Below are 13,159 nucleotides of genomic sequence, written 5' to 3'. Positions count from 1 at the left end.
TTAATTGTAGGGTAGCCCACATTTTATGGAACCACTACTTCTTACTAGTGCTCGAATGAGAAAAGTCCGTTTTCTTTAGCAATCGTACTACACAATTGGTGCTATTATTACTGAGGAAAAGTTCTCAAAAATTAAAAACCGTGCCGTGGCTGGAGTTTGAACCTGCGATCTCCGTATACTAACAAGTGAGCGCTTGACTACTGAGGTGAATACGACAGATTCTACAAGATCACCAGAACATTGCTCGTCCTTTTACCTCAGCAGTGAGCTACTACTATTTCTAATTTTATAAAGTCACCCAACAAATGGCCCTGCTGTTTAGATTGTAAATAAATAAAATAAAATCATCAATCACTTAACAAAGTTTCATGCCTTGATTGGGATTCGATCCCGCGACCTCCTGATTATCAGCCGAGTATTTAACCGCTGAGCTACCAAGGCAAGAATATGTCGATTACACAGTTGAGTATATTTAAATGAGATAGATAAATAAAATAAAATCATCAATCACTTAACAAAGTTTCATGCCTTGATTGGGATTCGATCCCGCGACCTCCTGATTATCAGCCGAGTGTTTAACCGCTGAGCTACCAAGGCAAGAATATGTCGATTACACAGTTGAGTATATTTAAATGAGATAAGTTTACACAGCAGGGATGGGGGCTGCTGCTAATGGTGGTGGGGTAATGATTGGAGTTACAATGAGAGGTGCCTGAAACAAATCGCCAGGAAAACACACAAATTCTAGCAAAACACACGTTGTAGTAAGAGACAAAGATAGAAGTATATTTAAATGAGATAAGTTTACACAGCAGGGATGGGGGCTGCTGCTAATGGTGGTGGGGTAATGATTGGAGTTACAATGAGAGGGGCCTGAAACAAATCGCCAGGAAAACACACGAATTCTAGCAAAACACACGTTGTAGTAAGAGACAAAGATAAATGGAGATTTTCCAAAGATAGATGGAGATTTCCCCCGCCCCCCTTTAGGTGCTTTGTTGCAGTGCAATAGTCCTAGACTAAAATGGACGCGGCACACAACAGATCAGGGAGAGACCGCTTTAACACTACGGACAGTAGTAGGTCACTTTTAAAATCTGGATTAGCAACTGACTTTTTTCCCCTACCTCATCTTACCTGTTTTAACCAAGATGTTCAGTCAATTACTTAGGTACCTACACTTTCTAAAACCAAAAACAGCAAAGATAGATGGAGATTTCCCCCGCCCCCCTTTAGGTGCTTTGTTGCAGTGCAATAGTCCTAGACTAAAATGGACGCGGCACACAACGGATCAGGGAGAGACCGCTTTAAACACTACGGATAGTAGGTCACTTTTAAAATATGGATTAGCAACTGACTTTTTTCCCCTACCTCATCTTACCTGTTTTAACCAAGATTTAGATGGAGAAATCCCCCGCCCCCCTTTAGGTGCTTTGTTGCAGTGCACTAGTTCTAGACTAAAATGGACGCGGCACACAACAGATCAGGGAGAGACCGCCTTAACACTACGGACAGTAGGTCACTTTTAAAATATGGATTAGCGACTGACTTTTTTCCCCTACCTCATCTTACCTGTTTTAACCAAGATGTTCAGTCAATTACTTAGGTACCTACCTTTCTAAAACTAAAAACGGAACACAAAAATTTTCGTCGAATGAAGAGTCCTTGAACACCGCGTCACAAGCCGGTGAAACAAGAGTAGGGGAGCTCAGCCGAGGGAAAAATCCCAGGCTGGATTAAAATCCCTCTCAAAATATCCCGCTTAGAATAGAAGAATAGTTTAATAAAATGTGGAGTTATGGATTTTTTTTTTTTTCTTTCTTAATCTAGATAGTTTTTAGAAACTTACTGCCTACTTTTTAGTCCGTCCTTCCTTTATTATTACAATAGTAATAAAAAGGTATAGTGGACGGACTATTGTATTTGCTTCGGTGTAATCCCTCTCAAAATATCCCGCTTAGAAAAGAACGTAGATAGATACCTAACGATTTTTTTTTTTTACCTAGCTAATATACCTAACTACATATTAGCTTTATATCTATCTATCGGCAATAAATTTCAAAAAAATCTGAATTTTACTATCAGAATCAAGTTTTTAGTGTTTTGAACTCATGAAGGTTCTGCCTACTTTTTAGTCCGTCCTTCCTTTATTATTACAATAGTAATAAAAAGGTATAGTGGACGGACTATTGTATTTGCTTCGGTGTCGTCTGTCTGTCTGTCTGTCACTCTGTCCCCATAGAAGGACTTATTTTTATTATTAAAGGAGTGGAGTGAAATAAGATAGGCATGTACATATTTTTGTGTATAACTTGAAGGACTTATTTTTATTATTAAAGGAGTGGAGTGAAATAAGATAGGCATGTACATATTTTTGTGTATAACTTGAAGGAGGAGGAGGAGGAGGGAGGAAGGGAAAGTAGTTGATATTTTCCAATGGGGATGACTAGGTGGTAGTTCGCACCTTTAAAAAAACCTCCACCTACTTTAATTCGACTCTCAATTCTCTTCTCAACTTAAGCTTATCAGATTCACCTTATCTGTGGCTCACTTTAGTAACTGAGAAGTCACTTAGCATTAATCACCTTGCCGGCAGTATCCTCGTGACTGGCATACTTGGGCTTCCCCCATGAGAACGGGACATATCGGTACTTGATCATATGCTGTGAACACAAGACGAGAGAAAGGTTGTTCAAATATTTAATCATTAAGAGAGAGAGAGAGAGAGAGAGAGAGAGAGAGAGAGAGAAAGAGAAAAAAAGAGCTAATATTTTCTCCTGGGACATATCGGTACTTGATCATATGCTGTGAACACAAGACAAGAGAAAGGTTGTTCAAGTATTTAATCATTAAGAGAGAGAAAAAAAGAGCTAATATTTTCTCCCCAAGAGGTTTGATAGAGGCTGATAACGAACCTGATCTGTTTAGGATAAATTTCACAACAGAGGGGAATCGAACCCAGGCCTAGCAATTACAAGGCAGACATGCTAACCCCTCAGCTAACTAGACTGACTTGAGGTTGGAAAGGCTTGAAATGCTTTAGTTCAATATCAATCTTAACAAAAAACAGTACCAAATTCAAGGGACAAAGTATACATTAGAAATTTAGAAACAAGAAGGTAGGTACTGCTAAATAACCCCAATAAAATACTTTCTCTCCCTTGATTTTGAAAGATATTTTACATTAAAACATTTCAGGGAATTTATACACTTTTTTGAGGACAACTGAGTAGGTACTGTAAGTGGTAACTAGTGGCGATTCTTTCCGACACATGTTTCTCAGACTTACTTTGATTTGTCGTTTCATTGTGATTATGAACAAGGTAATGAAGTACAACACTAGGATGACTGCTAAATAACCCCAATAAAATACTTTCTCTCCCTTGATTTTGAAAGATATTTTAGATTAAAACATTTCAGGGAATTTATACACTTTTTTGAGGACAACTGAGTAGGTACTGTAAGTGGTAACTAGTGGCGATTCTTTCCGACACATGTTTCTCAGACTTACTTTGATTTGTCGTTTCATTGTGATTATGAACAAGGTAATGAAGTACAACACTAGGATGGGCCAGAACACGGGGATGTTGAAGCAATCAAACAGAGTGAAGAAAGTGGCGAACAGGGTGCTCTTCATGACCGAGTACCAGAACTTGAATTCCGGTAGTCTTCTAATGAACGGACGAAACTCTTCACTTGCCCGTGTAGGCAACTGCATGTCATCGTCATTGTCTGGAGGAAAAGAAAAATGTCGGTAAATAAGAGTAAAGTGCTGTCTAATGACTCCTCCAGTAACTTTTGTTTTCACTGGGCAGGACAGAGGAGTGCAATCTTGTAAAAAAAAAGTAAATTACAAACTTCAAGTTGTGTGATTTTGCTTTTATCTGCTCATTCCACTATGTATTTTCATTGAATAAGATATTTTCTACTGCTAAATAACCCCAATAAAATACTTTCTCTCCCTTGATTTTGAAAGATATTTTAGATTAAAACATTTCAGGGAATTTATACACTTCTTTGAGGACAACTGAGTAGGTACTGTAAGTGGTAAGTGGTGACTAGTGGCGATTCTTTCCGACACATGTTAATCAGACTTACTTTGATTTGTCGTTTCATTGTGATTATGAACAAGGTAATGAAGTACAACACTAGGATAGGCCAGAACACGGGGATGTTGAAGCAATCAAACAGAGTGAAGAAAGTGGCGAACAGGGTGCTCTTCATGACCGAGTACCAGAACTTGAATTCCGGTAGTCTTCTAATGAACGGACGAAACTCTTCACTTGCCCGTGTAGGCAATTGCATGTCATCGTCATTGTCTGGAGGAAAAGAAAAGTGTCGGTAAATAGTAAAGTGCTGTCTAATGACTCCTCCAGTAACTTTTGTTTTCACTGGGCAGGACAGAGGAGTGCAATCTTGTAAGAAAAAAAGTAAATTACAAACTTCAAGTTGTGTGATTTTGCTTTTATCTGCTCATTCCACTATGTATTTTCATTGAATAAGATATTTTCTACATTTAGTGTAAATAAGAGTAAAGTGCTGTCTAATGACTCCTCCAGTAACTTTTGTTTTCACTGGGCAGGACAGAGGAGTGCAATCTTGTAAAAAAAAAAGTAAATTACAAACTTCAAGTTGTGTGATTTTGCTTTTATCTGCTCATTCAACTATGTATTTTTTTTTGAATAAGATATTTTCTACATTTAGTGTAACATTTAGTAGGTTTCTGTTGCAGTGGATAGAAATAAATATTCATCTTACCAGTGTGAGAATCCAACCAAAGGTCTGCTTTCGGTGACAGGAATGCAATGAACAAATTTAAATCATAAATGCCGAGAGCATAGCAAATGATGTACCAGCCCTGTAAGATCAAACACAATGTCAAAATTATTACAAGAATAGGTGATAGTGAAATGCATACTTTCACAGCAATATGTATTGATCTTCACAGTTTGTGAGCCAGAGTAACTTGTAACAAAAACAGATTAGAGTGCAAACTAATCTGAACTTAAAAAATAAGTTTGATAGAGGAAACTGCAACTGCTTTCAAGACAATAAGGTCTTATTGCCCAAAAGTCAAGAAATAAGGAAGAAAGGATAGGAGTTCATAGGAGAAAACCAGCTGTTCTAAGAATGAACCCTATCCGTTAATGATAAAATCCACCTTGGGTGAGAATCAAACCTGCAACCTAGTGCTTAAAAGGCACAATAAGGTCTTATTGCCCAAAAGTCAAGAAATAAGGAAGAAAGGATAGGAGTTCATAGGAGAAAACCAGCTGTTCTAAGAATGAACCCTTTCTGTTAATGATAAAATCCACCTTGGGTGAGAATCAAACCTGCAACCTAGTGCTTAAAAGGCACATAACGTTTCTCTTTAATGCTAAAGTACACACACAGTGGTTTCGAACCCGTGACCCCTGGCTATCGAGACCACTACCACTGACTGGGGGGACAGCGTACACCGAAATAAACAAATAAATGGTACATTGATATTTACAGTAGACTAAAATGAAAAGTATAAGTAAGAACTAGAACATAGTTCACTTGATATTGGAGATTGTGAAATTCTCAAGGTGTGTCCAAAGGCACATGTTCATCAAAATCTCATTTTTAGGCTGATGTGAACTTTAAAATACTTACTTGTAACAGATATATCCTAGCTAAGAAAAATATTAGTAACAAAGCAGCCACACTCCATCTTCCAAAGGTGTAAGGTGTTGATAGGTCTAACAATGTTTGGTATCTCTGTAATGAGAAGAAGAAAATTAATTTATTATTTTAAGTATACATAGTGTTCATAGGCACAAAGCTAAGAACCAAAATGTAACGTAAGTAGGTACCTATTTAAAATTACGTTTTCATTTTAAAGTATCCAAGTGGCTAAGTATACCTAATTGGTTTTTAAATAAGAAGATGTAGATAGGTAGGTATGTATCTGAGAAGAGGATAATTTTACAAACCTGTTTTATGGATTTAGATGTTTTAGAGAAAACATTCCCTGAATCATTAGAGGAACTGAAATCTTGCATCCTAATGGTTTATCTGGGACCCTGGAAATAAAAAAAAATATTATGTAACTAGCTGTTGTGCCCGTGCTTTGCCACGGTTTAGAATATTTTAGTAAGAAAAAAATTCTCCATCAGTAGGAAACGGTTTCAGGGTTTCACAGGGTTGTGCATGTGGTCGTGCTTTGTGCTCCCTTGTTTACGGTCGCACTGCACGCTCCCGGGGCTTCGCGGTTTGTGCATGAGGTTGCACTTTGCACTCCCTTGGCTTTGCCCCTGAAAACTAATATCTTCTCTGAGTCTTGTCTCGAAGAAATGAAAACTCAAACTGAAAGCGAGAGAAAATATTAAACGGACAACTCGTTTGAGAATGAAAACAGAGTGAAAAGGAAAAACAGAAGGAAAAAGAAAAAGCAATCGGATGAACCAAAGCACTTGATGTTCTTGTCGAAAAAATTATTGAATGCTGTGGATTGCCCTGATGATGATAAACTAGAGAGTATATTGATGGAAATCAAGGAGACTTGTACTGAGGAAGAGTTTGCCAACCTTCTGAACAAATCATATGACACTTCCAAGAACACACTGCTTCATCTAGCAGCGAAGAATGGACACAAAAATAATATAAGGTAATGGAACTAAAAAAAAAAAGAAAAAATCGAGACTGTTTCTTTTTAATGATGACTATTTTACTACACACATCATAGTTATTCTAAGTCAATCTGATGTGGAACAATGTCATTGGTAAGTATAAAGGCGTTATAACAAACTTTCATGCAATAATATCTGTTCCAGGTTGTTGCTCTCCCTGGACGCCAGTCCGTGTCATAAGGATTTCATGTCTCGCACTGCCTACGATTTGGCACCCAACAGAGATAGTCGCAACATATTCCGACGATACATGGCCGAATATCCGGACCAGTTTGACTACTCCAAGTCCCACATCCCCTCTCCTCTCACTGACGACTGTAAACAAAATATCTCGAGAACGGTAAGAGCTAGAGACTTGAAATTTGGTATGTAGCTGTCAAATGTGACAAGAATGTGACACGAAGCTTTTGGTTAAGATCGGTGTATTGGTTGGCGGCATTTTACCGGCATGCAGCTGTCAAATGTGACAAGGATGCGACACGAAACTTTTGGTTAAGACCGGTGCAACGCTTGGCGGCATTTTACCGCTTTTTGGCGGTTTTCGGTCTAGTTTAACAATATCTCGGGAACGGTATGAGCTAGAGACTTGAAATTTGGTATGTAGTTCACATATGTGACAAGGATGCAACAGAAAACGTTTAGTTGAGATAGGTGCTGCGCTTGGCGGTATTTTGACCACTTTTGGACGGATTTCGACCATTTTTTGGCGGTTTTCAGCTATACCGACTAAACGGTTAGAGATATATATGGTAAAAGTTAGGGTAAAATAATACTCAAATAAGCATCAGTTCAATAGGATAAGGAAAGTCGTGTGATGTTCACACCAGATTTTTTACATATAGCTAAATCAAAATTTTGAAGGTGTACCTTCAAAATCAAGCCCCCCCAAAAATTTAGGCAAGAACCGCCTATGGGTATTTCTTATGGGGGGACTAAAAAACGTCAATATCTCGGGAACGGTTGGGAATTTTAAAGGTCTGATAATTTTTTTGGGTAGATACAACAATTTTACGGGGGGTCTTCGTTTACACTTTTTTGATATCTATCATAGTTTTCTCTAAACAATTCGGACAGACATACATGACCTGTCCATATTTCCCTTTTATATATATAGATGATGTAAGTAACCATAATGGAAGGAGTACCAGCAAAACTGAACAAAATTATGAAAGGGTGCCAACAATGCTTGCCAATATCATGCAACCAAGGCAATTTTATTTTAGCAATAAAATAGTAAAATAGTTTTCTGCCACCAAAAGTGAAAGTTACCGTTTGACTTCTCAGAATTTTATCTGTACAGAAATAAGTGCACTCTAAAACAGTAAAAACTAACCAAGCCACAACTCAAAAGTGCTCACAGAACGAAAAGAGTTCCAAGTTTTTAACTCGAAGATTTTGCATTTTGTCTCTACGTCTGGTTCGTAAGTTTGTTCAAGCGTACTTCTCGAACGGTTGGTCCGATTTTGATGAGATTTGATACACATCTTCAATTCAACAAATGAAGGTATTTCGCCTATTAGATATTAGGCCCGACTTAGGGCCTCGTGGAGATCCTTAATTGTAGGGTAGCCCACATTTGAAAACCCGAGTAGCATGAGTTCACTAGAAACCAAGTTTACTTATCTAATTAGTGTAAGTTCCTCCCTTCCCTTATCAGACACAATAGGTTAATGTTTGTCCAATGACTGATAATGACCAAGTCATAGGCTGTGTTCAGTTTCTACAGCTCAGCGAACAGAGAGATTTCTCAGAGATGATTTGTACGGATAAATTACCTGAAGATGGACTCTGGAAATGAAGAAAACTAGTCACAATCACTCAAAATCATTCATTTTTCACTTAAAATCTCCAAAAGAACCGACATCCACGTCGATGTTGAAGTTTGGGATCCATTAAAATTTTGTAAAATGTAAATACAACAAACAGTGTTGCCAGTTCGAGAAAAAGTGGGAAATTTGTTTTCTTGAAAATTATGCACAGACTTGCAATTTATTTCTTGACCGAACTAAAAAATATTAAAACTGTAAAGATTTTCAATTTTTGGACTATTTATAATGAAATAAACATCAATTGAACGACTAATTAAAAAATAATTTGTCAATAAATTAATGAAAACCCAAGGGCTTGTCGTTTGTGCATAACTTTAGTTGTGCATAAAGTTTTAATTATGACTTGGCAACTTTGCACAGTTATCAACGAGCACAATATACAATATTATCAACTGCGGGAAAATTCAAAAATAATCAAGTGGTAAGTTGGAGGATTTTGGGTTAGATAAGGATTTTTTTTCTTTAAATTTTATTGTAGTGATAAAAGAGTCAATTTTCAATTAGTCATCATTTTTTACAAGGTACATACTAGTATTAAAGATAAACTTCCAAGGGTGTCAGTTTGGAAAGATGACAACCTCATTTCTGGCTGAACATTTGAGTTTTGTAACACAAGATCTTTCTCCGAGAAATTTACCAACACCAACAGTGCCATAGTCATCATTTTTTACAAGGTACATACTAGTATTAAAGATAAACTTCCAAGGGTGTCAGTTTGGAAAGATGACAACCTCATTTCTGGGTGAACATTTGAGTTTTGTAACACAAGATCTTTCTCCGAGAGATTTACCAACACCAACAGTGCCCAATTGCCAACCATTTACTGGTCATCAAACAATTATTTTACTACTGTGCTACTACCTGAATGGTCGATTACCTATTAATTTTTCACCCCAAACAGTATTACAGGAGAGGGTTGTCCTGATCAGTATTAAAATTATAGGGGATACCTCAGCATTATGCTCCTATCTGTTTATAATAATAAGTATTCAGCCTGGGTCTTGAATCCATCATTGGTTACCCACTGTGATCTCACAGTTCCTTTATAAAGGAAAAGAAACTATGCTATAGCACCACCTACTTTATGCTATAGATACTAATATAGGGGTTAGGAACACCTTAACCATTTGGCTGGAATTTAAACCAGCTCCTTAATTGTTTTCTTGATGCTGAGTGCACCCCCATAATATCCAGCAGCACATTTTCCAGGTGATCTACAATTCTACATCCAGATACTTTCTACCCATGTGCTTATTGTGATCCAATATTGCACCATACTGTAACCATCCTTATCTATTGTTTTCTTTGTTATTCCAGCTTCATAGTTTAGGTCTTTCTCACAACTACAACAAATCTTTTAGTATACAAGCATTTGTAGAAAAAGAACTTTGAAAAAGTACAAGTCTACTATGAGTACATGTCAACCGTCTCAGACACTGAAATATGGCAGTGAAGAATACTACAAAGCTGTGAAAAACATAAATATCTTGAAACCTCTGAATCAAAACAAGAACCAAGAAGTACAATTGAGTAAGTTTAAGCTGTCTCCTTGTAATTAAGAATAAAAATAAACAGATACGTGAAATCAAGGTGGTGAGTCATCTGATTATTAATAAAATAAATTCACAAAGTAAAAAAAAAGTCTTTTTACACTGGTACCACTGCCACTGTACCTTCTCAATTGTTCAGGCTGAGTGCTCTCTGAATTTTTACTTCAAAAACATAAAAAAAACTTTAAGTAATAAAAAAAAAAAAAAAAAAAAAAAAAAAAAAAAAAACTAAAATACCAATAGGTTTAGGTAAAAGCCTAGTTGTAGTAATTCCTAGCCTTAGTTACAGGGCACAGGGGCATATTTGTTTCATCATCTCTAGGTTTACCAAAAATATCTTGTCTTCTTTTCTAGATATTGTAGACAAAGAAAATGTCCAAACTAAGCTCACATCAAGATGTATATCTCCGGGAGTTGATTTGCCTGTACAAGGTGAATCTGGAACTGGCCTATACTGTTCCTACTGTGAGGAACTGTTTGAAAACACCGTCCAACAGAGAAAACACTACAAACAAGACTGGCATAGATACAATCTTAAACTTAGACTGGCATGCAGACCAGCTATCACAGAGGAAAAGTTTGATCAGCTAGCAGGTAAGCTCATTTTGTCTCTGGCAAGCTTAGTTAGGTTGGAGGTTAGCACATCTAGCTGGTAAGTGCTAGATTCGTATAAGCTTAACCCATCCCTTGGCGCAGTTACCCTCACACCTATGTCTCAGAGTGGTCTTCTTGAGTATGGAGTTAAGCTGGTTCCTAACTAAGCTCAAAGATCTGGGCTATCTTGTAAGTGCTAGGTCATGGGTTCAATTCTCATCCAGGGTGGATTTTATCCTAAACAGATTTGATTAATGATTATTAATCCGCATGTATTGTTTTCAGATGATGTATCCAGCATATCTGGATCTGATAATGAGGAGGAAGATGTTGAGACATTTGGATTTCAACTGCACCGCCAGGCAAAGATTTTGTTTGAGAATTCTGATGGCCAAGTGGTGTCCCTCTTCAGATGTTTACTGTATGACAAGAAGGTACTTTTTCATAGTAAATTTCTTTAAATTTAGAGAAAATTTTGGGAAAAGAGGTTGTTACCCTTTACAGAAAAAAATCCAAAGTCCCTTCTACACAGACTCTTCTGTCTTCTCTGCTTTCCACAGTGTCCAAGTCTATAACTTCAATTCATTTGAATTTCAGGAACAACAACCCAAAGATGAAGAAATAATACAACTGGCTCAAAAATCCGTAGAAGATCCTCATTGGATGATTATCATGTTGAGTGGGGGTCACTTTGCTGCTGCCATCTTCAAAGGTGCGGAACCTATCCTTCATAAAACATTTCACTGCTACACAGTGCGTGCTAAACAAGGTGGTAGTCAGAGTACTAAAGATGGCAAGGGAAATTATCCCAAGAGTGCTGGAGCTAGCTTAAGACGATACAATGAAACAGCACTTGTACAACATGTACAGGAGCTACTATCAGCCTGGTCCTCTGATATAGAGAAATGTTCACTAATCCTGTATAGAGCTGTGGGACCTACGAACCGACAAGTCCTGTTTGGAGGAAAAGAACCACCATTGAACAAATCAGATGTACGACTCCGCAGTATTCCTTTCCCTACGATGTTCACTAATCCTGTATAGAGCTGTGGGACCTGCGAACCGACAAGTCCTGTTTGGAGGAAAAGAACCACCATTGAACAAATCAGATTTACGACTCCGCAGTATTCCTTTCCCTACAAGAAGACCTACATTTACACAACTCAAGTATGTCCATGCTATGCTGTGTTCAGTACATGTATACAACTCAGTAGATGTCCTCACCACAGTCATAGAATCCAAACACCGGAGAGATCCTGTACAGAGTAAGAAATCTCACATTGATAGAAGCAAGTCTAGACCTTCGCCTGATAGACAACTTCCCAACCATATTCAAGAGCTGGTAGATATACAAACCCCGTCAGGGAGCGAATCAGAAATCATTCAATTGATTCAAGAAGTACAAGAAGTATCTTTCCATGAAGATCTGAAAGAAATGGACAACTCGTTTGAGAATGAAAACAGAGTGAAAAGGAAAAACAGAAGGAAAAAGAAAAAGCAATCGGATGAACCAAAGCACTTGATGTCCTTATCCAAAAAATTACTGAATGCTGTGGATTGCCCTGATGATGATAAACTAGAGAGTATATTGATGGAAATCAAGGAGACTTGTACTGAGGAAGAGTTTGCCAACCTTCTGAACAAATCATATGACACTTCCAAGAACACACTGCTTCATCTAGCAGCGAAGAATGGACACAAAAATAATATAAGGTAATGGAACTAAAAAAAAAGAAAAAATCGAGACTGTTTCTTTTTAATGATGACTATTTTACTACACACATCATAGTTATTCTAAGTCATAATATGTAGTGACGTGTTAGTGATAGCCACTGGTTTTCCCTAATTTTCCTCTGGTATTTTAACACTAATACTTAATGGCTTTTTACAATGTTGAAAATCAGATTTTGGTATGAATAGGAGCCTTGGAGGTAGTCTTATCATTATGTGGCAAATATAGTGGATATCATGTAGTTAAGTCTAACATTATACAAAAATCTCTTCATTATCATGCAAAATATGTAGTGACGTGTTAGTGATAGCCACTGGTTTTCCCTAATTTTCCTCTGGTATTTTAACACTAATACTTAATGGTTTTTTACAATGTTGAAAATCAGATTTTGGTATGAATAGGAGCCTTGGGGGTAGTCTTATCATTATGTGGCAAATATAGTGGATATCATGTAGTTAAGTCTAACATTATACAAAAATCTCTTCATCATACTTTTTGAGAAACCTCCCAAAGCATGAAGCATTTTTCTAAGGAACCATTTTATCCCCACACAGATATGTCTCAACTCTCCAACAGAACACCGTAAACTATTTAATTATAAAATAATTTATGTCCGAGGTTTGTAACAGTTCGCTGAAGTACAAATAACATGGGGGATGTTAAACACAACATAAAGGTTACCATCTTCAAGAAAATTTATGTCCGAGGTTTGTAACAGTTCGCTGAAGTACAAGTAACATGGGGGATGTTAAACACAACATAAAGGTTACCATCTTCAAGAAGAACCGTTCTTGAGATATT

At 37.2% G+C, this 13,159-nt stretch overlaps 3 protein-coding genes and 1 long non-coding RNA gene across 11 annotated transcripts; 2 read left to right on the top strand and 2 right to left on the bottom strand.

The window, feature by feature from the left end:
• Window positions 1-79: 79 nt before the first annotated feature.
• LOC103519109 (protein RER1) lies at window positions 80-8,585 on the bottom strand. 8 transcript variants are annotated; one of them, XM_008484191.3, is made up of 8 exons: window positions 8,429-8,585; window positions 5,958-6,047; window positions 5,638-5,742; window positions 4,759-4,858; window positions 4,099-4,319; window positions 2,586-2,663; window positions 790-873; window positions 80-472 (listed from the first exon to the last, which is right to left on the bottom strand). In XM_008484191.3, the coding sequence occupies exons 2-7, from the start codon at window positions 6,024-6,026 to the stop codon at window positions 805-807; spliced, it is 642 nt and encodes a 213-aa protein (XP_008482413.1). In that variant the 5' UTR covers window positions 6,027-6,047; window positions 8,429-8,585; the 3' UTR covers window positions 80-472; window positions 790-804. The 8 variants fall into 8 exon arrangements, with proteins under 8 accessions (XP_008482413.1, XP_017303558.1, XP_008482416.1 ...); XM_017448069.2 differs by lacking the exon at window positions 4,099-4,319 and adding an exon at window positions 3,512-3,732; XM_008484194.3 differs by lacking the exon at window positions 790-873 and having other exon boundaries at window positions 80-712; window positions 2,536-2,663.
• LOC113471508 lies at window positions 1,246-1,929 on the bottom strand. The gene is made up of 2 exons (XR_003394181.1): window positions 1,573-1,929; window positions 1,246-1,381 (listed from the first exon to the last, which is right to left on the bottom strand). It is a non-coding gene; the product is annotated as an uncharacterized LOC113471508 (long non-coding RNA).
• LOC103519108 (ankyrin repeat and zinc finger domain-containing protein 1-like) lies at window positions 6,358-9,807 on the top strand. Its single transcript, XM_008484189.3, has 3 exons — window positions 6,358-6,631; window positions 6,798-6,970; window positions 9,800-9,807. The coding sequence occupies exons 1-3, from the start codon at window positions 6,441-6,443 to the stop codon at window positions 9,805-9,807; spliced, it is 372 nt and encodes a 123-aa protein (XP_008482411.2). The 5' UTR covers window positions 6,358-6,440.
• LOC103519111 (ankyrin repeat and zinc finger domain-containing protein 1) lies at window positions 8,898-12,339 on the top strand (the record flags this gene model as incomplete). The annotated part of the gene is given in 6 exon segments (XM_008484195.2): window positions 8,898-9,003; window positions 9,800-10,012; window positions 10,387-10,626; window positions 10,912-11,060; window positions 11,224-11,651; window positions 11,770-12,339. Coding segments are annotated over 5 exon segments (1,508 nt in total), but the record flags the coding sequence as incomplete, so codon positions are not given.
• Window positions 12,340-13,159: the final 820 nt, after the last annotated feature.

This window comes from Diaphorina citri, unplaced genomic scaffold (assembly GCF_000475195.1).
Source record: "Diaphorina citri unplaced genomic scaffold, Diaci psyllid genome assembly version 1.1 scaffold2540, whole genome shotgun sequence".
In the NCBI taxonomy this organism is placed as follows: Eukaryota; Metazoa; Arthropoda; class Insecta; order Hemiptera; family Psyllidae; genus Diaphorina; species Diaphorina citri.
The sequence above is the reverse complement of the archived record's forward strand: the minus strand, read 5'-3'. Positions and strand labels throughout refer to the sequence as shown.